General features: G+C 41.5%; 1 protein-coding gene across 1 annotated transcript in view; it reads left to right on the top strand.

Moving 5' to 3' along the window:
• LOC132825578 (transmembrane protein 94-like) overlaps nucleotides 1-24,752 on the top strand; it is a 156,054-nt gene that overhangs the window by 83,719 nt on the left and 47,583 nt on the right. The window contains 5 exon segments of the mRNA XM_060840958.1: nucleotides 733-916; nucleotides 3,476-3,553; nucleotides 6,920-7,005; nucleotides 7,835-7,916; nucleotides 16,209-16,357. Of these exon segments, the coding sequence (XP_060696941.1) occupies nucleotides 733-916; nucleotides 3,476-3,553; nucleotides 6,920-7,005; nucleotides 7,835-7,916; nucleotides 16,209-16,357 (579 nt within the window).

Genomic DNA, 24,752 nt, shown 5'->3' with positions numbered 1-24,752 from the left:
GTTTCCCACAGAGTTCTAGGGTACACCTGATCAGGTTCTGGGGATTTATCCACCTTTATCCGTTTCAAGACATCCAGCACTTCCTCCTCTGTAATATGGACATTTTGCAAGATGTCATCATCTATTTCCCTACAGTCTGTACCTTCCATATCCTTTTCCACAGTAAATACTGATTGAAAATGCTCAATTAGTATATCCCCCATTTTCTGTGGCTCCGCACAAAGACCGCCTTGCTGATCTTTGAGGGGCCTGATTCTCTTCGTAGTTACCCTTTTGTCCTTAATGTATTTGTAAAAACTCTTTGGGTTCTCCTTAATTCTATTTGCCAAAGCTATCTCATGTCCCCTTTTTGCCCTCCTGATTTCCCTCTCAAGTATACTCCTACTTCCTTTATACTTTTCTAAGGATTCACTCGATCTATCCTGTCTATACCTGACATGTGCTTCCTTCTTTTTCTTAACCGAACCCTCAATTCTGGTCAGATTCAGCCCTTTGTGTTAAACTGGAGATCAGCCATGATTCAGAGGCTAAATCATACTCCTCTGCGAGCAATAAAACAGCATTATTCGAAGAGAAATATCAAAAGGAATGTTTCAAAATGAATCCTGATTAAATGTGTCTATTTTATGAAATGTTGTAGGCTTTGAGGTCAATATCATCAAGCTGTATAAGTTGTTTGCAATTTAGCCAACTCAGTGATGGAACTTTTGCTTTGATTTGTTCAACTTGCAGCTTTTCCTTGGATCCTTTGAGTTTGTCTTACTACAGGCAGACCTGCCACAAAGATTGTGAACATTTAACTTCATGCTCACACAAAACCACACCATTCTACTTGTCCAGCCTCTTTGGTAGCCTAGCAAGCTCTGTGCACTTCAGAAACCATGGCAACATCAGCATAATCCAGCTAATCAAACAGGTATTTGAGAGTTCCTCAAACACAGTAAGGATCTGCTACAAATGGAAATAAAATCTACAAATCCTAGAGATTCTAAATTTTAAAAAAATGAAAACCTTGGAAATGCCCAGCTAGTTTTATCATCTTGTTGGCCACATGTAAAAAATAAACGTTTTTCCTACTGAAATATTTTGTGCTTATTTCAGCTTTCCAAAAATTGATAATTTTTGCTTTTAATCTTCATGTTTTGCACGGTCAATACAAGTGGCATAGTTTTAAGGTGAAAGGCAGAAGGTTTTGATGGAATTTGAAGATTTTTTTCACCTGGGAAATTCACCTGGGTGGGAATCTGGAATGCCTGGGCAGGTCATAGAGTCATAGAGATGTACAGCATGGAAACAGACCCTTCGGTCCAACCCATCCATGCTGACCAGATATTCCAACCCAATCTAGTCCCACCTGCCAGCACCCGGCCCATATCCCTCCAAACCTTTCCTATTCATATACCTATCCAAATGCCTCTTAAATGTTGCAATTGTACCAGTCTCCACCACATTCTCTGGCAGATCATTCCATACATGTACCACCCTCTGCATGAAAAAGTTGCCCCTTAGGTCTCTTTTATACCTTTCCGCTCTCACCCTAAACCTATGCCCTCTAGTTCTGGACTCCCTGACCCCAGGGAAAAGACTTGTCTATTTATCCTATCCATACCCCTCTATAAGGTCACCCCTCAGCCTCCGACGCTCCTGGGAAAACAGCCCCAGCCTGTTCAGCCTCTCCCTGTCGCACAAATCCTTCAACTCTGGCAACATCCTTGTAAATCTTTTCTGAACCCTTTCAAGTTTCACAACATCTTTCTGATAGGAAGAAGACCAGAATTGCATTCAATATTCCAACAGTGGCCTAATCAATGTCCTGTACAGCTGGAACATGACCTCCCAACTCCTGTACTCAATACTCTGACCAATAGAGGAAAGCATACCAAACACCTTCTTCACTATCTTACCTACCTGCAACTCCACTTTCAAGGAGCTATGAACCCGCACTCCAAGGTCTCTTTGTTTAGCAAAACTCCCTAGGACCTTGTCATTAAGTGTATAAGTCCTGCTAAGATTTGCTTTCCCAAAATGCAGCACTTCGCTTTTATCTGAATTAAACTCCACTTCTCAGCCCATTGGCCCAACTGGTCCAGATCCTGTTGTAATCTGAGGTAACCCTCTTTGCTGTCCACTACAACTCCAATTTTGGTGTCATCTGCAAACTTACTAACTGTACCTCTTATGCTCGCATCCAAATCATTTATGTAAATGACAAAAGTAGAGGGCCCAGCACTGATCCTTGTGGCACTCCACTGGTCACAGGCCTCCAGTCTGAAAAACAACCCTCCACCACCACCTCTGTCTTCTACCTTTGAGCCAGTTCTGTAACCAAATGTCTAGTTCTCTCCGTATTCCATGAGATCTAACCTTGCTAATCAGTCTCTCATGGGGAACCTTGTTGAACACCTTCCTGAAGTCCATATAGATCACATCTACTACTCTGCCCTCAACAATCCTCTTTGTTACTTCTTCAAAAAAACTCCATCAAGTTTGTGAAACATAATTTCCCACGCACAAAGCCATGTTGACTATGCCGAATCAGTCCTTGAGGTATTGAGGTCATTGAGATATGAAACAACACAATTTTTACAAAATATGTGGATGTACACTGGAAATGTTATAACTTTCAAGGCTATCAGCCAAGTGCTGATAAGCGGGTTTAGTAGATTTAAAGTAACGTAGTTGTGTAGACTCAATGGGTTAAAGAGCTTCTTCTGTAACATATGATTCTATGACTGGAATGATTTTTAACAATTTAATTATAAACTAATCACCCCTTTCCATGGAACTTTAAGTTTAGTCGCCAAATTAACCTGATTATAGGACATTAGCAAGAGAATAAATTCACCCATAAAAAGTACCAGCCTTTTCTATTTATGCCCTTCTTCCGCACAGAAACCCTGATAAAAATGAATGTAATATTTTGTTACAGAAAAAACCTGTATTGTAACATCTTTCACAAACTCAGGAAGTTCCCAAAGCACTTTCTACCCAATTAAGTACTTTTAAATTATATTTACTGTTGGAAGTTGGATCCATTAACACTTAGTAATCTCCCAATATAATGTCAAATGGTCCAATAATCTGCTTTTCTGGTGTTGATTGTGGGATAAGTATTAGCAGGGCCTTAAAAGATAACATCCCTCCTCTTCTTTGAAGGAGTCACATGGGATTTTCAGTGCCCACCTGAGCAGTCCAAGCCCTTCGGTCTGGTGATGTGGGGACCAGTGGGAAGAGAGAAAATTCTTTTTCCTTCGAGGGGTGAGGGAAGGGGCAAAATCTAAGGTATTTCCCAGGTGGTCTAAAGGGAATCAATAAATCTTGAAATCTGTTTAGCTGGAAGATCTTTGCAAATGATGTGTATTTTAAAAGCAGAAGATTAGCAAAACATCTAATGACCTTTGTAGGCTTTATTAATATCAATACATTTTGACTCAGTTTAAAACTTGTTGAATCTTGAAAACTTATTGCTGCCTAGGCTCGGCAAATGATTTCAGGAATTAGGAAATGCTTTCTGCTTCACCTTCAGTGCCAACTTTCCCTGACAATGATACAGGTAATTTATAATTATTTTTATTATGCATAACAAAGGATTGAATTACTTGCTTTGTACAGGCTAACGATAAAATATTCTGATAATGTAAGCCACACCATGTCAAGTGTAAATGTAAAGTAGCCATAGTTCCAGAGGGCCCTAGGGCCACTCTCACTTATTGAAGAGAGACGATTAGTGATAAGTTTAATCAGAGTGTCACCATGTCTCAGGCGAGGGGCAAGAATGAAAAGATGGGATGTTCATAGTGTGGGAATTGAACTTGTGTGGTTAACATTACTATCCAGGCCATCCAGCCAACTTAGCTAACCAATTCCCATCCAACCAAGTGGTATAAAGTGTAAGCTAACATCAGCAGTGAGAATTATTGCAAGGAACTGATTTTCTCCTTGTGTCCACTCCATTCCTTACATATGATTCCTTATTAATTCTATTTCAAAACTCCTCTGGTTGCATGAGTGATGGGAGCAATATATAGTTCTTCTGATGGAAGAGACAACATGAAGCTCCATTGATGGCTCAGTAGATAACCGCATGGTCAATATGGCACAGCAGAGCCACCATTGTGCTAGTTTCTCCTCAATTTTGTCCATGCCTTCCCATTAGTTATTGCTTACAATAATTACTCCAAATCCAAGTGTAAAGCAGTTTTAGTTTTCCTCCATTCTGAAACTTTAATAGCTCTATGCATTTGTTAGTGTACAGCCTCCCAGTTGGCATTCATCCAGAAGCATTCTGGTAGATCTCACATATCTGATCACTGTGGTAGGTTGATTACTATAGAAACCTGACTTGCACGTGAAGCAGCTTGAATCTGAGAACAACCCGTGTGTTTGCAGCAGCTACCTGTTGAGTTCTGCACGGCACGTATTTAGTGTTTAAATAAATGAGAGAATTTCTGATGTGATTGATTCGTGGCTGCATCACTAAGTCACGTGTAACTCTGACTGTGCTGGATCATTTGGGAATGTGAGTGTATCCAGGTAATTCAATCTAATATCTGTCACTCTGTGAAGACAAAGGAATCTCTTTAAGATTATACCTTGTGAATTCACAACAGTTTTGGCCCTTTTTCTAAAAAAAAATTTAATTGGATGCAGGCATTGTTGGCTAGGCCAGTATTTATTGAGCATCCCTAGTTAGAGTCATAAAGTCATAGAGATGTACAGCATGGAAATAGACTCTTCGGTCCAACCCATCCATGCCGACAAGATATCCCAACCCAATCTAGTCCCACCTGCCAGCACCCGGCCCATACCCCTCCAAACCCTTCCTATTTATATACCCATCCAAATGCCTCTTAAATGTTGCAATTGTACCAGCCATTACTCGCCATTTATCAACCCAAGTCTGGATGTTATCACGGTCTTGCTGCATATGAGCATAAATTCTTCATCTAAGTGGTAGTAAATTATGCTGAATATTGTGCAAATATCCATGAACATCCCCATTTCTGACAGAATGAAAGACAGAAGATCATTGATGAATCAGCTGAAGCTGGTTGCACTTGAGGAACTCCTGCAGTGATGGTCTAGGACTAAGATGATTGGCTTTCACCATCCACAAACTTCCACCTCTGTTCTTGGCAGTACACCAACTAAGGGAGAGTTTTACTTTGATTCCCATTGCTGTCAGGTTTTTCTGGGCTCCTTGATGCCATACTGGGTCAAATGGTGCTTTGGTGTCAAGGGCAGTCTCAGTCACTTCACTTCTGATATCCAACTATTTGGTCATGTTTGGACAAAGTTGTAATGCAGTCAAGAGCTAAGTACCTTGGTGGAACCTAGATTGTTTATCAGTGCGCAGGTTATTGTTGAGTAAATCTGGCTTAATAAAACTGCTGATAATCCCTTCCATCACTTTGCCGATGATCAAGAGTAAACTGTTCGTCCAGTAATTGGCCAGGTTAGATTTGTCATGCTGTTTGTGGATAGGACATAGCTAGACAATTCTCCACATATCCCAATAGATGTCAGTGTTGTGGCTATACTGAAATAACTTTGTTGTATGTAAGTTGGTAGGTATATTCTGGAGGCCTTGGGACATGCCTAGTTCTGGAGCATCACTCTACATTAAGATTGTGGGAATGTTGTCAGTGTTCATAGCCTTTACAATATCCAGTGCCTTTAGTTGTGTCTTGATGTCATGTGGAGTGAATCAAATTAGCTGCAGATTGGGCTTCAATCTCAGAAAGAAACTGAAATGGATCATCCACTAGGCACTTCTGGTTGAAGCTGGATGTAAGTAGATCAGCCTTGTTTTTGTACTGATGTGCTGAACTCCCCCAGTATTAAATATGGGGACTTTTGTGAACAATCCTCCTTCACTAAGTTGTTTAATTGTCCACTACCATTCACAATTGGGGTGGCAGAATTGAAGATCTTAGACCTGATAGATTTGTTGTGGGGTTTCATTGCTCTGTCTAACACATGCTACTTCTGCTGTCTGGCACACAATTAATTCTGTGATGTAGCTTCACCAGGTTAATACATCATGTTTAGGACTGCCTGGTGCTGCTGCTGGCATGACTCCCTGCAATCTTCAATGATAAAAGGTCAATCCTTCAGTTTGATGATAATGGTAGAGTGAGTGATATACAAGATCACAGATTGTGGTTGAATATGTAATTATGCTGATGTTGATAGCAGGTGATCTCATGGATGATTAGCTTTGAGTTGCTAAATCTATTGAATACTTCTCTTTGCAAAAGGATTTTCGGGTTTAAGTCTTTTCCACTCTGTAGTCAAAATGTTTCATACACCAGAGATATTTGAAGATCTCATTGTGAGATATACATTGTGACAATTCATTTTAATCTTCAGATAATTGCTTTTGTATAGCCCTTTCAGGATGTGGTAGACAGTTTCAGCCATGCTATTTAAAAATTCCTTTGCAAATTCCTTTGTGCTAGGTGACTTTCACTATTTTAAAGTATTCCAATTCATTCTTAAGTCCCAATCCAAAACCCAAGCCTTTTAAGTTAGTCAATAAATCAACCAATCTGTACTTCATAGCATTACGGCAATGTTCAATTAGAGTCATAGAGATGTACAGCATGGAAACAGATCCTTCGGTCCAACCCATCCATGCCGACCATGAACTATGTTGATCTCTTTCATATTGATGGAACTTTGATGTGAGATAACATAAAGAGATAACTTGGGGATAGGTTCATAAGATTTGGAGGATAGCAATGTGATTGATGCACAGAAATAAATACTTGGCATATAGAATATTCCTCCCAATGAACATCAGATTAGATGGAAAACTGTCTGATGAGGTCTTATGGGGAAACTGGTACATGTATTACTCTATGTCCTGGGATTAAAGGTTATACTTGAGACTAATTATATGTTTGATGTCGTTCAGGTTTTGGCTTCTATGGCTCAGTTACCCCCACCTCTTGGGACAACAGATGTGCTTTGTCTCACCTGTGTCTATTTCCCTCTCGTAAGGTAAGACTTTGCTTTGCAGACACTTATTCAGATTAATCTGTTTGTGAAAAGCCTCCCACGAAGCTATAGAACAACTATGTGTAACAGATGGCAGAAAAAAATAAACATCTGCATGCTGAGATTTATGGCCCCAAATATTGGTTACGGACACAATGACACAGGAAAAATGTATAAAATGCTTTTCTGAAAAAAAAAGCATTCCTGGCTTCAATGTGGACCCACTGTTCCTATTTTGATTCTAAGTATCTGTTCTTTGGTGATATTTTAGAGTATCCTACTGAAGAAAAGACAACACTGGAATGAATTACACCTTGATTTGGTCTCCATCAGAGATAATTTAGTTGGGACATGGGGAATGCTGGTAAAAAGAGAGATGATGATGTTGAAGTTGCGTGGATGAGTCAAAATTGATTTCAAATAACTTTTAATAAGGTGAAATTCCCTCTAAAACATGAAAATTGCTGGGTTTAACCCATCTGTGTATTTCACATTTAAAAATACCCATATCCCATCAAATATAATTTTAGTACATTTTTGGCATGTCTTATAGTGACAGAATTGTAATATTCTTTGATAATTATACAGGATCTTCCATTACAACAATTCCAAAATCCCAAATATATTGCTTCAAGTTAATTATGCCTATTCAATTTAATTTGGATATTGTTTAATCCACCACATTTATTTAATGGATATAAACTGTAATGGCAGTAGGATGATTATGAGGAAAAAAGAATGGGAATGTTGCGTATTTTGTTTTTTGCAAAATTAGATATGCCTTCCAGAACATAATAAGTGATGGACAGTAATAAGTTCTGTATCATCTCAGCATGTCTCTCATGGGAAAACCTCCAGACAACACCGTGATGGAAGTGGCTACAGGAAAGAACCTCAAGATCTTACCAAAAAAGGCAAGTTTCAGAACGAACCCATTTGACACATCAGGTAGTTCAGCAATCTGTCGCTGGTTTGATGTCTTTTGTGATGGTGCAGCAATGTATTTTCAGCCACAAGCAGAGGGTGAAATCTAATTTCAGGGTGATTTGATGGATATGAAGTAGGCTGCAGCTACTCATTACACACTGCTTAAATTTCCACTTGACAGGCATGATCTCACTTTGTTGCTCACTTCTGCCTGAAAGAAGCCTTTGATTGTTGTGCTTTCTGTGGATTTAATTTATTTGTCAAACATTCACAAAATAGGCACCCAATCAAGGCACATCCCTGCCAAGGTCTCTGCATTGGTTAGACATGCATAGTTTGAATTATATCTTGTTGATTTCTGCTTCACTGTGTTGCAAAGCAGGTGCTGTAATTCTCAGAGAATCTGACATTGAATATTTGATTAGCAGACGTTTCCTCCTGTTAAATATAGGGAGGTGAGCTGACAATTTCATATTCTTGTCAACACTAAGATTTTATTTTCCAATCTCTCTAACATTGTCTGACTTCACCCCTTCTCAGCTCTTTCACTGCTGAAACTCTTTGGTGCATCTGGAATTCATTATTTAATGCAACTCTTGGCTGATCTCCCATGTCCTGCTCTGTATAAACTTGAGGCCAACCAAAACTCTGCTGCCCATGTCTTAACTCACACCAGATCCCATCCTTTGGGGTGGCACAGTGGCTCAGTGGTTAGCACTGCTGCCTCACAACACCATGGTCCCAGGTTCAATTCCAGCCTCGGGTGACTGTCTGTATGGAGTTTGCACATTCTCCCTGTGTGAGTTTCCTCCAGATGCTCCAGTTTCCTCTCACAGTCCAAAAGATGTGCAGATCAGGTGAATTGGCCATGATAAATTGCCCAAAGTGTTAGGTGCATTAGTCAGAGGGAAATGGTCTGGGTGGGTTGCTCTTCAGAGGGTTGGTATGGACTGGTTGGGCCAAAGGGCCTGTTTCCATACTGTAGGGAATCTAATCTAATCTAATATTGCCTGCATTACTGACCTACAGTGACTGGAATCACTCCCTAATCACTGAGTCTACGATACCTCCCCTGAACAAATATTAGAAAAGGTCTTTCATCAATAACTTCCCCTCCAGAAGTGGGCTATTCATGTGATGTTGTACAGTCAGTACCATTTGCAATTCCTCAGATATTGAAACAATCTAGGCTTGTACTTAACAAGATCTGGAAATGTTGGGCTGGTTAAGTGGAAAATGACATTCACAAATCAAATGCAAGGCAACCTCCAACAACAGACAGAATTTAATCCTTTTCCCTTGTTTAATAGCATGCAATGCTGAATGCCCCACCATTATCACCCTGGGCTTACCAGTGACCAGAAATCTAACTGGATCAATGATGTAAATACTGCGACTAAAAATTCAGGTCAGAGGCTGAACTTCTGTGTAGTGTGTAACTCTTTCCTGACTCGTCAAAACTTGCCCATCATATGTGAAGCATGTCAGGAGTGGAAGGGAAACACTTCACTTGCCTGGGTTGGTGCAACTCCAACCACACTCAAGAGGTATGACACGATCTAGAAAAAGTACCCACTTGATTGGTACATTTACTTACCCCACCATAGTCTTACAGTGATAACTGTCAGATGCATTGCTGCAATCCACCAAGTCTCCTTAGAGAACCACTTCCAAACCCTTGCACTCCACCCACGAGAAGACACCAGACATAGGGGAACATCACCATTACCTCTAAGTTCTCTCCAAGCCCCACCCCCTATCCTGATTTGGAACTATCACCATTCCTTTTCTTTCGCTGGATCAGAATCATGAAACTCTCTTCCTTATTACTCTGGGTGTACCTGCAACACATGGTTGGGAAGCCTTCAAGAACACTGTTTCGAGCAACAAATTCTTCTCAATGCTAAGAAATTTGAGACTTTCCAGTGACCCACACATTCCAAGAAAGAATTTTTTAAACTGAAATTTCATTCTAAGGTTAATGTAAGTTTTCCACTTTCACGGTGAATGATTCTCTAAATGTAAAGCAAAACAAAGGTAGAAACAAATATTGACGGTTTCCATTAGGGGGCAGCATTGCTTTATTATTGAATTAAAAATCACACAACACCAGGTTATTTGAAAGCACTAGCTTTCGGAGCACTGCTCTTTCATCAGCTACCTGGTGTTGTGTTATTTTTAATGCTGTCCACTCCAATCCAACACTGGCTCCTCCAAATCATTATTATTGAGTAATAGATTATGTTCCATCACTACATATGATTACATGCAACAAAACCTCATCTTCAAATGTAAATGCCTGAACTATTTAATTAATATGCTGTTGGATATATTTTATGTTATTTATCCTTGATACATTATGTTTAAAATAAGGCCAGAGGAGTAAAGTTGATTTATAAATCAACTCCGATGCAAATTCCAGTGCAAGAATTAAAAGTTACGTGGAGCAACTCCTGAACATCATGGGTTATGGTGAGAAAGTTGGAAAAACTGGACAAATTGAGACCAAATTAGCATTGAGACCAAAAAGCCTGGCTTTCTAACCAAGCATAGCTGGGTAATCACCATAAGCAACAACCACAAGCACACTATATCCATAGTTGTTGAAATCCAACACAAACCAGACATGATGCATCGACATCTCCATTCCACTACAGTACACTTCTTCTGCACTTCATTGTTGCAATTTGGAGCACACAGGCAGCTCTCATCACAATGCTACTGCAGAAAAATGTACACGCCAGGACAGGCACTCATGGATTAGATGAGGATGCATCTCAAGCCCTTCATTTTCTCTCTTAGCGCTCTCTCACTACTTGAGTGTTAACAGCATCTGTGTTTCTTTTTGTGCTTTAGCATCTCAGCTAGAGCTACTGGGCGGCATGGTGGTTTGGTTTCACCCTCAGGCTACTGTCTGAATGAAGTTTCCACATTCTACCTGTATCTGCGTGGGTTTCCTTCGGGTGTTCCAAGTTCCTCTATAGTCCAAAGATGTGCAGGTTAGCTGGTTTGGCCATACTAAATTTCCCATAGTATTCAGAGATGTGCAGGATAAGTGGATTAGCCATGGGAAATATAGGGTTACAGGGATAGGGTGGGGCAGTGGGTCTGGGTGAGTGTTCTTTGGAGGGTTGGTGTGGGCTTGATGGGTCAAATGCCTTACTTTCCATGCTGTAGGGATTCTATGATACCACTCTCATTTGTCTTTTAGCGCAGATTCAAATCCAGATAGCTGTCACGGTTGTCAGCTGTGATCAGTCAAGGATGTGGTTATGTTGCTATTTGGTATACTACGTCTATCTTACAACTGCACAATGTACCAGCTGCATAAGTTTCAAACACACTGTATGTGCCTCAAGCAAATAGCCATTTTTCAAAGTGTATGGAAGAAGTCCTCGGTCAAGTCAAATCAAGTTGAGGCAATAGGTCCCAGCATAAGTCAAGGGAACCATCCGATATGAGTGCGGGAGATTAGAACAGTCAGTCAGCCCCTGGGGCGCTCACAGTCAGGATCTTCTCCTTGTTGAGGATAAGAAACCGAATGATGAGGACCTCATGACTCATTTTGGCTCTTTTTGCTCTACTGTGGTCCATTCTCTCATGGATTGGGATAATGGGAAAGATTGAGTGAGATGAAAGCGACTGGCAGAGTGGTCAGTGCTGGTGTTGTTGGAGGAAAGGTAGTGAGATGACATGAGTAAGTGCATGGGAGGTACAGAGGTCAGGCATGGATAGTCGTCTGGAAGGGATTGACTGGGTGATACCAAGTAAGGGATGATATTGCATTCATAAGTGAGAGTAATAGAGCATGAACCTTGGTGGGAAGTGGGTACAGTAGCAAAGACAGAGCGAGTGTGAGGAAGCAGATGGTGGCACTTACCTTGGCAGATCAGAAAAGGTCATTGATCTTCTTGCAGCATTGTTGGGCTTTCCCTGGTCAGTTGAGACTGCATAGACGAGGAAAGCCACCTCCGACTAGGCTGGCACAGTCTGATGTTTAGCCTCCTCTGCTAGTCCTAGAGGAAGAGGGCAGCCCTCTTTCTCACCATGAGGCTCCTGTTTATGAAGTGGAACCCCATGTCTCCCTTCTGCCATGCCTGGCAAACGGCACAGGGCAGCTCCAGATTGCTGGTGCCTGACCAGGAGCATGAGCTTTTAAGGATAGCAAGGTGCCAGGAGTCCCGGGTGGTCCCAGTAAAGATCAATACTTCCAGCTATGGTGAGCGGGAGAACTCCTGACTATGAGTAGGGGTGCCATTGGGATATTGTACCTAGTTAATGAGGCAATTTTTGGATCTTGCAAAGAGAAACCTTACATGAAACTGAATTAAAAATGAAAATCAACTGGTTTCAGGTCAGATTTGGCCGGTGGTTTGTTCACTTTCCCACTGACATAAAATTTGACACAATATACTTCAACTTATTAGGAAATATACTCAAACAGTTTACATTCTTCCACTAAATTTTACTATATAAAACTGCTATGTTTAAGATCTGCAGAAATTAATTAAACAACAATAACAAAAGTGCTGCTATCCTTTCAGTACCACTATTGCTGTGAAACATGCTTTTGTTGGTTGTGACCAATACTACACTCTGATTCTCTTTTAATTCCTTTGATACAGCATTATATTGACATGCCCCTGACTATAGTACGTGCATTTCCTTTAGTTGCACCATTTCTAATATGTGGATCATTCTCGGCTGCTTGATAATGCTGTGTGACTGTTAACTGCTGGGATTTTCAGATTAACCTCTGTTAGGCTGTTAAACTATTCCAATGTTTGCTCAGATTTAAAATTCTCAAGTTTCATTTACTTCTCAAGTTTTTCTCAGATATGCCTCAGCCCCAGAAGCTCTGTAGTGTGGGTCTCTGCTCTTTTATAGAGATTAAACAATGTTCTTCCATGGTTTTGTAAGGAGATTCAATTACAACCTCCTGCTAATATGTCAACTGATCTCTAAACCTCCAAGATCAGTTTGATCTAATTTGGACATAAGAGTCTCCTTCTCCTTGCATAGTTTTTTGAGGTTGAAAGGTTTTTTGTTTGAATGTATCACATTCATTTTCATGCTCCTTGCATATTCTTGTTGGCTTATGTAGAAAATAGGCCAGTACAATTCAGGAACAGCCCCTTTGGTCCACTATGTCTGCACTGACCATGGTGTCATTTTAAACTAATCCCATTTTGCCTCTATAAGGTCAATTTCCCTCTTTTCCCTGCCTATTGACAGTGTCTGTCTAAATGTCTCTTAAGTGTTACTATCACTTCTGCTTCTATTATCTCCCCTGGCAGTGTTCCAGACGAGAGTGTGGCACTGGAAAGCACAGCAGGTCAGGCAGCATCCGAGGAGCAGGAGGATCAATGTTTTGGGCATAAGCCCTTCATCAGGATAAAGAAGAGCTTATGCGCGAAACGTTGATTCTCCTGTTCCTCAGATGCTGTCTGACCTGCTGTGCTTTTCCAGCACTACACTCTTGACTCTTAGTTCCAGCATCTGCAGTCCTCACTTTCTCCTAACACCCTCTGTGTAAAGGATTTTGCCTCACACATCTTCTTAAACTTTCCCTCTCTCACAATTTTCCAAATAAAATGGACTCAAATCCATTGTCACAAATGTACTGCATAATTCTTTGTACTGAAATATTCCTGGAAATTCCAGGCCAGTAATTGTATTCTAAGAAAATCCACAATCACAATAAAGAATATTAGGAGGAGGTACTGTATGTTTCTTGAAGAATAGGTACGTCTATTGGTGAATAACGATGAATGGGAAATTTGGTCTCATGCTATCCAAAGTTTTGAGAAATACAAAGTGATCCCATTGAAACACACAAAATTCCGAAGGGACATGGCATGGTGAAAAATGAGAAATTATTGACTTCTGGCTGAATAATCTTGAACATGGGGCACAGCCTAAGGAGAAGGGGTTGACTGTTTAGAACTGAGATAAGGATGGAATGAGCTGCCAAAAGATGCGGTGGAGGCTGCAACATTTAAGAGGCATTTGGATGGGTATATGAATAGGAAGGGTTTGGAGGGATATAGGCCAGGTGCTGGCAGGTGGGACTAGATTGGGTTGGGATATCTGGTCGGCATGGACAGGTTGGACCGAAGGGTCTGTTTCCATGCTGTACATCTCTATGACCCTATGACTCTATAAATCTCTTCATTCTAAAGGTTGTGAGCATTGGATTTGTTACTAACAGAGCTTAGGATGGTCCATCATTGCAAAAAGTTCAGGACAGAGGGCAAAGGTTCTGAGGAATCATGGGATTTGGGGAACAGTTAAGAGAGTGGAGTTAAGGTTGAAGACCAGATGATTGTATTGAGTGATGGAACAGGCTCAACCGGCCAAGTGGTCTGCTCCCACTCTCAGTTACAATACACATATGTTAAGAATAGTCTTCTGATAAATAAGTCACATGATAAATGGCAGACACTGTAAAATGTTAACATAGAAATTTCCAGTTTTAGAAGCAAAACAATCCAGAGCAAAGAAGTATGTGTTGGATGCGAGTGAAGTTCATCTGTTTTAAATTAGTAATACTTGATACAGTTCAGAAAGGGATGAAAACAATGTTAGTTATGACAGGAAAGATATAACCTGACATGATCAAGGCTTCAAGACAGAGGAAATCCTCATGATGTGCCAAGTATTTGCTAGTATTTTCAGAAGTTAAAAATCAGATTTACAATGTAATACTAAACCCACTCAATATAACTTTCTGCTCTGTGGAAAGAAAAATGCATTCAGCCTGTGATATGCCTGCAGGAGTACAGTAGCCAGGTCATGGTGACTGACAGGTCAGCCTCAAAGCTGCATTCTTCAATCAAATTCTTCTCTTCGGGGGTGAGACTACTCAATGTCAATAGTACCTAAGGGTTGTTAGCATGTCAGCTGTCCATTTTTTGCCATACTTATTTTTATTAGTAAATGAAATTGCTCTCCTCCTTTCCCCTTGCTTCAATAGTTGGACATTGACATCTAAACTGGATGTGAAAATGAATCTTCATTAATATAGAATCTATACAATGTGGAAACAGGCCATTTGGCCCATCAAGTCCACACCAACCCTCCCCCCATTCCCCATGGCTAATCCACTTAGCCTGCACACTGAGAGCAATTTAGCATGGCCAACCCACCTAATCTGTACATCTTTTGGACTGTGGGAGGAAATCAGAGCACCCGGAGGAAACCCGCACAGACACAGAGACCATGTACAAACACAGACAATTGTCCACGGGCAGAATCAAACCCAGGTTCCTGGCACTGCAAGGCAGCAGTGCTAACCACTGAGCTATAGGACCATTCACAATTTGAGCATCCTAAAATTGCTTTACATTAAATCAAATATGTTAGAAAGTAGGAAATGCAACAAACAGTTTGCAGATAGAAATGTCCCATAAACAGCAGATCTGTAGCAATATATTGAAAGAGAACTAACTGCCAGTCAAAACACCAGGATAACACCTCAACTCTTCTTTAAACATATACATGAAATCATGTATGTGAGGAAAGACAGGACTTTTGATTGCCTCTTATGACAATGTACTACTGTCTCATGACAGCACTGAACTGTCAACCAAGATTACTTGCTCATAACCTGAAGTGCACTTGATTCCTTGGCTTGTGAGTGAGTAATTCGTGTTGCCACTTAGCCAAAGCTGACAATTACAATGACAACTTATCTGGCACCTTTAATACACTGAAACCTCCCAAGGTGTTTGACTGGAAAATCATAAAACAAAGTATTTTTCTAAACCTGAGAGATAAAAGTTTGTATAAAGATATGAATCAGGAGCAGGAGTAAGCTGTTCAGCTTCACAATCCTGCTCTGCCCCACCACCATAACCTCAAATCCACACTCTTGCCTATCCCTAATAACCTTTCAACCCACTTTGTTAACAAGAATCTATTGATCTCTATCGATCAAGAATCTATCAATCTGCCCTGGAAAATATTCAAGGATGCTCCTTCCACCGCTTAATTTGTGAAGAGAGTTCCAAAAACTCATGACCAATGAGAGAAAACATTTCACCTAACCTCTGTTTTAAATGGACAACTCCTGATTTTTAAACACTGACCCCTAATTCTAGATTCACACATAACAGGAAATATCCTCTCCATATCTACCCTGACAGGTCCCTTCAGGGTTTTATACGTTTCAATCAAGTCACCTCTTACTCTTCTAACTTCTCGCAGATCAAACAATGTTCTTAGTAATTCAATAGCTGTGGCATTTGAATAGTTGTTTGCTTCTGCTTTACTCCTAGACCCAGTGGTTTTTTGTGCTGTATTTTCTGGTCAAGTCTGGCTTGACTGTTTGCTTGCAGTTGACATGCTTTGGATTGATGCTGCACGGGTTCTGTATGAAAGAACAGTATAAAACCAATTTCTCTTGCCATCCATTTGGACCATTCATGTAAGTGACAATTTGATTTTGTTATCATATTTTAATAGAACAATGCAGAAATAGGCCATTTAATTCATCATGTCCATATGGATTGAATGATGCTGATTACTTCTTTAATATATTTACACATGCAGTGACTAAACTAGCTTTGTTGGCTAAATGACTAGTGTGTGGATCAGGTTACAGCAAGCAGGGGATATTTGATTCCAAATCTTGCTGAGGTAAAATTAGGGACCCTCCTCCTCACTCTGCTCCTGAAGATGGAAGAAATTGGCAGACCACCACAAAAGATAAAACTTTTAAGAAAACAGCTCTGGATGAAGTTTCAGTAAATAGTGAAGCAAGGACCTGTTTTTGGGCAGATCACACCCTGAAAGTGTATTTATAAAGAACTATAGGAAGGTTCCAGGACAGAATGAGGCCATTTGGTTGAATAAGCTTGCCACTTATTCTAGTGCCACCTGTCCCATAACTTTGCAGGTTACACAGCTTCAGGTACTGATGGGGGTTGCTTCTAAATGAGTTGAGTGTTTGCACCTCAGCCATCAAACTGGACAGCAAATTCCAGACAGTCACCACCATCTAGGTGAAAAGGCAGGTCCCCTCTAATCCTACTAACAATCACCCTAAATCTGTGTCCTCTGGTACCTCTCTGCTAGGGGAAACAAGTCTTCCCCTTCCACTGTATCCAAGTCTGTCACTATTCTGTACATCTCAATTAAACCACTGATCAGCCTCCTTTGTTCCAAGGAAAACAACCCTAACCAATCCAATCTTTCCCTGTACTTGCCATTTTCAAGCATGCTATTCATCAGCATGTGAGGCGTGATGACTCTCAGGTTGAACCAATATCAGATGTTTTTCTCTAATGAAAGAGCAACCCTAGGACCTGCTAAAACTATGCCGACTTTACCTAATTTTATGAAGCAATGAAAGATAACTTACAACTGATAATTTGGCTGAATACTGTACAAGACAGTGTACGGCCATCTCATAATGATGTGATTGAGAGAAGACAGAGACAGAGATATGGAGGAATTTCTTCCCTCAGGGCGGTGAATCTATGGAAATCTTTAAAAGAAAAGCATTTTAAATAGAGGTTGTGTCATTAAGAATATTTAAGACTGTGACAACACCATAGGGCGGCACGGTGGCTCAGTGGATAGCACTGCTGCCTCACAGCACCAAGGTCCCAGGTTTGATTCTTAGCCTTGGGTGACTGTGAAGTTTGCACATTGTCTGCGTGTGTTTCCTCTGGGCGCTCTGGTTTCCTTCCACAGTCCAAAGGTGTGCAGGTCAGGTGAATGCATTAGTCAGAGGGGAATGGATCTGGGTAGGTTACACTTCGGAGGGTTGGTGTGGACTTGCTGGGGCCTGTTTCTGCACTGTAGGGAATCTAATCTAATCTTAATCAGTATGGCAGTCAAGGGGTATGGAGAAAAGACAGGAATGTGGAGTTGAGGATTATCAGATCACCCATGGTCTCATTGAATGGTGAAGCAGACTTGATGGGCCAAACGGCCTACTCCTATGTCTTATAGCTGCTATCATCCAGAAGACCATATTATAACATATCACTGCTGCGTTTAAGATATGAGAGGATATACAGGAAGTGGAATGTAGTTGACATGAGGATAATATTCAACTTTGTTGCAATCCACAACATTGTGTGTGAGATAATAAAGGTAACAATCCTATTGTGTAATTTTTGGTGGCTAATGGAGGCCATCCAGAATCAAGTAACTTTCATTAGTAGTTATTGTACGGTGATATTTGACTGTGGAGGTACCCCTGATAAGGGAATCAGTCTCTTGACAGAACTAATTTGAGTTTAAGTTCATCACTTTTACTGAGTAAAGGCATGAATGGAAACAAGTTGCTTCCAAAGCAAGAGAGAAATCACTAGGGAGTATAATAATAGCTAATTCTGCATCAGAATGTCAGAAGTAAAAACAGATGACGGGACATCTGGTAAAGGATTCGTAGGGATATAGGATTGCTATAATGCTCCCTCAATGTGGTCTCCTGCCAATTCACGGAGGGTTTCAGGGAATATTTTGGGGATACACGTACCTAACAACCGCACCGCCCTGTGACTGACCACTTCAACTCCTCCTCCCATTTCACCAAGGACATGCAAGTCCTGGGCCTCTTCTACCACCAAATCTACGCCACCCGACTTTTGGAGGAAGAACACCTCATCTTCCATCTTGGGACCCTCTAACCCATGAACCCTTGAAGTCCCATCTGGGGTGTCTGACTCTTCCCTGTCTGTCCTTGTGGGCGGCACGGTGGCACAGTGGTTAGCACTGCTGCCTCACAGCGCCTGTAGACCCGGGTTCAATTCCCGACTCAGGCGACTGACTGTGTGGAGTTTGCACGTTCTCCCCGTGTCTGCGTGGGTTTCCTCCGGGTGCTCCGGTTTCCTCCCACAGTCACAAAGATGTGCGGGTCAGGTGAATTGGCCATGCTAAATTGCCCATAGTGTTAGGTAAGGGGTAAATGTAGGGGTATGGGTGGGTTGCGCTTCGGCGGGTCGGTGTGGACTTGTTGGGCCGAAGGGCCTGTTTCCACACTGTAAGTCTAATCTAATCTAAAAAAAACCATATGGCATCAATGCCAACTTCACCAGTTTCCAAATCTCCCTTCCTCTCAGCTCATCTCAGATCTAACCTTCCGATTTGGCACCACCCTCTTGTCTTGTCCTACCTGTCCATCTTCCTTCGTACCTATCCACTCCACCCTCCCAACCAATCTATCACTAATAGCCCCCACCTGCATCCACCTATCATCTTCCCAGCTACCTTTCCCCAGCCCTACCTTCCTATTTATCTCTCAGCCCCCTACCCCTCCACATTCCTGATGAAGGGTTAATGCCTGAAACGTCAACTCTCCTGCTTCTCCAATGCTGCCTGACCTGCTGTGCTTTTGCCACACTTTTCAACTCTGACTCTCCAGCATCTGCAATCCTCATTTTCTCCTACAAGCAAAATATTGCAGATACTGGGTATCTGAATAAAAACAGATAAACTCAGTACATCAAGCAACACTTGTGGAATGAAACAACGTTAATGCGATAAATGTTTAGCAAAAATCAGCTAAGGTTGCGTGGACGGTTTGTTTCCGTGAGTGTCAGTGAGTTACATCACGTAATTCTCTGCAACTCACCTCCTTATGTACACATCATTCACCTATGGTAGGACTGCTCTTCTGCTAACTGTACTTAACACAAAGCTATGTTAGTGTAAGGGACTGCTATTCTTTCCCTAATGCCCAGTTTGCATAACGTCTCGTCAGTGTTCAGGACCAACCTTATCCCACCTTGGCTGACTTGGAAAGACAGACTTGATTGACATGACACAAATTCCCTAACTGCATGCTCTGAACCTTCAGGCCTGACCCCAGAGTTGCAGAACCCCTAAATCTGAGCATCCCAAGCAGCAAACTGACTACATTCAAAACCCTGGAATGAGATCAGCTACTTCCCTTGACTAGCTATGGTGGGGCACACTGAGATATGACATTCCCCTTTGATCTGACTGAGGACTACTCCACTTAGACGTTAAGACATGGTCATTTGGTTGATGCACATACAGTGTGTTTGCTGCATAGGCTGCTTGCACGAGGTGCAGACATGCACTTGACATAGCGCATTGCCATATGGCAACTTATCCACTCTCTTGAATAATCACTGATGGCAGACTTGGGAAGCCACTTGACTTTGTATCTGTTGTCAAAGGCAAGGCAAGGTGACCTTGTAAGTTCTGAATGAGGAAGGCAAACTAAATAGGCAAGGCTAGGCAGAAATGCTGTGAGCATCCAAGAAGGGGCAAACTGTGAGAGAGCTAAGAATTCAAGCGAAGACCACTAAGATGCAACCTGCTCCGCACTCGAGTTGGGTGCCTCTCCCTGCACACAACTGTCAAAGAGATGTACAGCACGGAAACAGACCCTTCAGTCCAACCCGTCCATGCCGACCAGATATCCCAACCAATCTAGTCCCACCTGCCAGCACCCAGCCCATATCCCTCCAAACCCTTCCTATTCATATACCTATCCAAATGCCTCTTAAATGTTGCAATTGTACCAGCCTCCACCACATCCTCTGGCAGCTCATTCCATACACGTACCACCCTCTGCATGAAAACGTTTCCCCTTAGATCTCTTTTATATCTTTCCCCTCTCACCTTAAACCTATGCCCTCTAGTTCTGGACTTTCTGACCCCAGGGAAAAGACATTGTCTATTTATCCTATCCATGCCCCTGATGATTTTATATACCTCTATAAGGTCACCCCTCAGCCTCCAACGCTCCAGGGAAAACAGCCCCAGCCTGTTCAACCTCTCCCTATAGCTCAAATCCTCCAACCCTGGCAACATCCTTGTAAATCTTTTCTGAACCCTTTCAAGTTTCACAACATCTTTCCGATAGGAAGGAGACCAGAATTCCATACAATATTCCAACAGTGGCCTAACCAATGTCCTGTACACCCTCAACATGACCTCCCAACTCCTGTACTCAATACTCTCGCCATTAAAGGAAAGCCTTTTTCACTATCCTATCTACCTGCGACTCCACTTTCAAGGACCTATGAACCTGCACTCCAAGGTCTCTTTGTTCAGCAACACTCCCTAGGACCTTATCATTAAGTGTATATGTCCTGCTAAGATTTGCTTTCCCAAAATGCAGCAACTCGCATTTATCTGAATTAAACTCCATCTGCCGCTTCTCAGCCCATTGGCCCATCTGGTCAAGATTCTGTTGTAATCTGAGGTAACTCTCTTCACTGTCCACTACAACTCCAATTTTGGTGTCATATTCAAACTTACTAACTATACCTCTTATGCTCGCATCCAAATCATTTGCGTAAATGACGAAAAGTAGATGACCCAGCACCGATCCTTGTGGCACTCCACTGGTCACAGGCCTCTTCTCTGAAAAACAACCCTCTACCACCACCCTCTGTCTTCTACCTTTGAGCCAGTTCTATATCCAAATGGCTAGTTCTCCCTGTATTCCATGAGATCTAACCTTGCTAATCAGTCTCCCATGGGGAACCTTGTCGCTTGCCTTACTGAAGTGCATGTAGATCACATCTACTGCTCTGCCCTCATCAATCTTCTTTGTCACTTCTTCAAAAAACTCAATAAGTTTGTGAGACATAATTTCCCACACACAAAGCCATGTTCACTATCCCTAACCAGTCCTTGCCTTTCCAAATACATGTATATCCTGTCCCTCAGGATTCCCTCCAACAACTTGTCCACCACTGAGGTCAGGATCACCGGTCTATAGTTCCCTGGCTTGTCTTTACCGCCCTTCTTAAACAGTGGCACCACATTAGCCAAACTCCAGTCTTCCGACATCTCACCTGTGACTATCAATGATACAAATATCTCAGCAAGAGACCCAGCAATCACTTCTCTAGCTTCCCACAGAGTTTTCGGGTACACCTTATCAGGTCCTGGGGATTTATCCACCTTTACCCATTTCAAGACATCCAGCACTTCCTCCTCTGTAATATGGACATTTTGCAAGATGTCACTATCTATTTCCCTACAGTCTATATCTTCCATATCCTTTTCCACAGTAAATACTGATGCAAAATACTCATTTAGTATCTCTCCCATTTTCTGTGGCTCCGCACAAAGGCCGCCTTGCTGATCTCTGAGGGGCCCTATTCTGTCCCTAGTTACCCTTTTGTCCTTCATATATTTGTAAAACCCCTTTGGATTCTCCTTAATTCTATTTGCCAAAGCTATCTCATGTCACCTCCTGATTTCCCTCTTAAGTATACTCCTACTTCCTTTATACTCTTCTAACAATTCACTCGATCTATCCTATCTATACCAGACATATGCTTTCTTCTTTTTCTTAACCAAATACTCAATTCTTTAGTCATCCAGCATTCCTTATACCTACCAGCCTTCCCTTTCACCCTGACAGGAATATACTTTGTCTGGATTCTTGTTATCTCATTTCTGAAGGCTTCCCATTTTCCAGCCGTCCCTTTACCTGTGAACATCTACCTCCAATCAGCTTTCGAAAGGTCTTGCCTACTACCGTCAAAATTCTTTGTACCAACATTACAATGAAAGGTGTGAGTGTGCTCCAAAGTAGAGAAGTGTATTTCAAGCAAGTCAGAAATGAACCATGAACACGCAGTGAGGTGAGTGCATGCCTGATACCAACCTCTGTGGTCAAGGTTGGAGGGAGTGGATGCAGGTAGTTGTTGCCCATGCAATATGCCTGGAGGTGTTTTGCTAACCAAATGTAAGGAATTGTCACCCTCTGCCTCCTAGAGAAATAGCAAATTGCTTATCAATGAGGCAAGAATAGATAATAATGAGATGTTAATGAATACAAATAGGCTTCTTTCTGCTCAACGGTGAGCTTCTAAGCTCACCTTGAAAACCGTGGTAGAAAAGAAAATCTTCTCAACATCAAGGGTCTCATTTTTCTGATCTTGCCATATTTTGCCAACTGACTTGCTACTGACCACATTTTTGGGGGGCTGGGAAAATTCAAATCAATATTTCACTGCCAGTGATCAGAACTAAGGAAACTTAGGATTTGAGCAAGTTAAAGGCAGAAAGGAGAGCAAAACAGCAGGCAGTATAGACCCAATGGGCCAAATGGACAATTATGGCTGATTAAATCTTATTGCCTTATAGAAGATTGCGAGGAGCACCGGAGGGATTACCAACAAAAGATTTCTCAGTGTAAGGATTTATCTTAACCTTTCTTCTTTCCAATATTCAAGGTCTCAAACAGTCCTTCTGTGTACAATAACAACTTCCTTGTATTTCCTCCAGTTAATAGATTGCATTCACTGCAGTCTCCTTTATACTGGGGAGACAAAATGCAAACAGTGTGATTGCTTTGATGAACACAACCATTCAGTCTCCAAGTATGACCCCAAATTTCCAATCATTTATTGTTTAAATTCTTTGCCTTATTCTCATTCAGCTCTTTCTGTCCTGGACCAGACACTGTATTTGAACAAAACTGAACAGAAGCTCAAAGAGCATAACCCTATCATTGACTAGAAATGCGTAAACCTTCTAAGCTCCATACTGTATTCAAGAATTTACATCACAACCCCTGGCCTAGAATCAGATTCTGGGTAATCCAAGATGAAGGATTGGAAAAATTTCTGGCTGTAACAGCTGCTCCTTTTTTGAGGTATTTTAGATGTTGGAGGTGATTTCCTTGAATTCCAGGAGCAGCAATTACTGTTTTATATGCAGTTACATTGTTTTGGAACTTTGGAAAAAAAGTAGTCAAAACAACAGCACTTTTAAAAGGGAGAGGAAGAAACAAAGGAAGTAGATGGTGAGGTCAGTGCAGAGAGAGAGAGAGAGAGAGAGAGAGAGAGAGAGAGAAAGAAACCCACATTGCTAACTAACACAGCAGTGAATCTGCACAGTTACTGCCTTTGCTGTTTAATTCAAGTATCGCTGAACATCAGAGTGTGTCTGGGAAAATTTACAAACAGTGAAATTCACAACTAATCTTGTGGAAACATTTTTGGAAGACGTCACAGCACAGAAACAGATAAGTGATTAGGTGAATATTTTAAGCATGGCCTTAAGTAAGTCTGCAGTAGTGATTAGAGTAGGTTCTATCTTGATTATATGTTTTATTGAATATGTCTCTTGACTAAACTTAAAATATAAGCCATAAGTATTAGTTTAACCTGGAGCAGTGTTTTGTTATTTTCTGGGCCAGTAGATTGAAAGAAGCAAAAACGGCCATTCGTAGACTGATATGGTCTTCTTGTTGGATGTGGGATTTTAGGGAGAGTTTATAGGTAACTGAGTTTAATGCCATTGGTTGCGAATCCTATCAGATCGAATAGATCGTTTGGAGAGACAGTTAGAGGCAATGAGGAATTTACAAGAGCAAGGAGATGTGATGGATGGCAGTTGTACGAAAGGGGAAAAGTCAAACAAGTATACTGTTTTGGAAAATGTAGAGGGGGATGGATTCTCAGGGGAACATAGCACGAACAGCCACTTTTCTGGTAGTGAGACAGGCTCTAATGCAATGAGGGGTACGATGGGTTCTAAGAGATCGATTCCGTTAGGGGACTTTATAGTCTGAGGTACAGACGGATGTTTTTGTGGCCAGCAGCGAAAAATCAGAATGGTGTGTTGCTTCCATAGTGCCAAGATCATGGATGTCTCAGAGACGGTTCAGAATGTTCTCACGGGGGAGAGGGGCCAGCAGGAGGTCATTGTACACATGGAATCAACAACATAGAAAGGGAAAAAAGTTGAGATTCTGAAGAGAGATTACAGAGAGTTAGGCAGAATTCAAAAAGGAGATCCTTGAGAGCAGTAATATCTGAATTACTACCGGTGCTACGAGCTAGTGAGGGCAGGAATAGGAGGATAGAGCA

The sequence above is a fragment of the Hemiscyllium ocellatum genome, chromosome 20 (assembly GCF_020745735.1).
Source record: "Hemiscyllium ocellatum isolate sHemOce1 chromosome 20, sHemOce1.pat.X.cur, whole genome shotgun sequence".
NCBI lineage: Eukaryota > Metazoa > Chordata > Chondrichthyes > Orectolobiformes > Hemiscylliidae > Hemiscyllium > Hemiscyllium ocellatum.
This window is presented reverse-complemented; position numbering and strand designations above follow the sequence as displayed.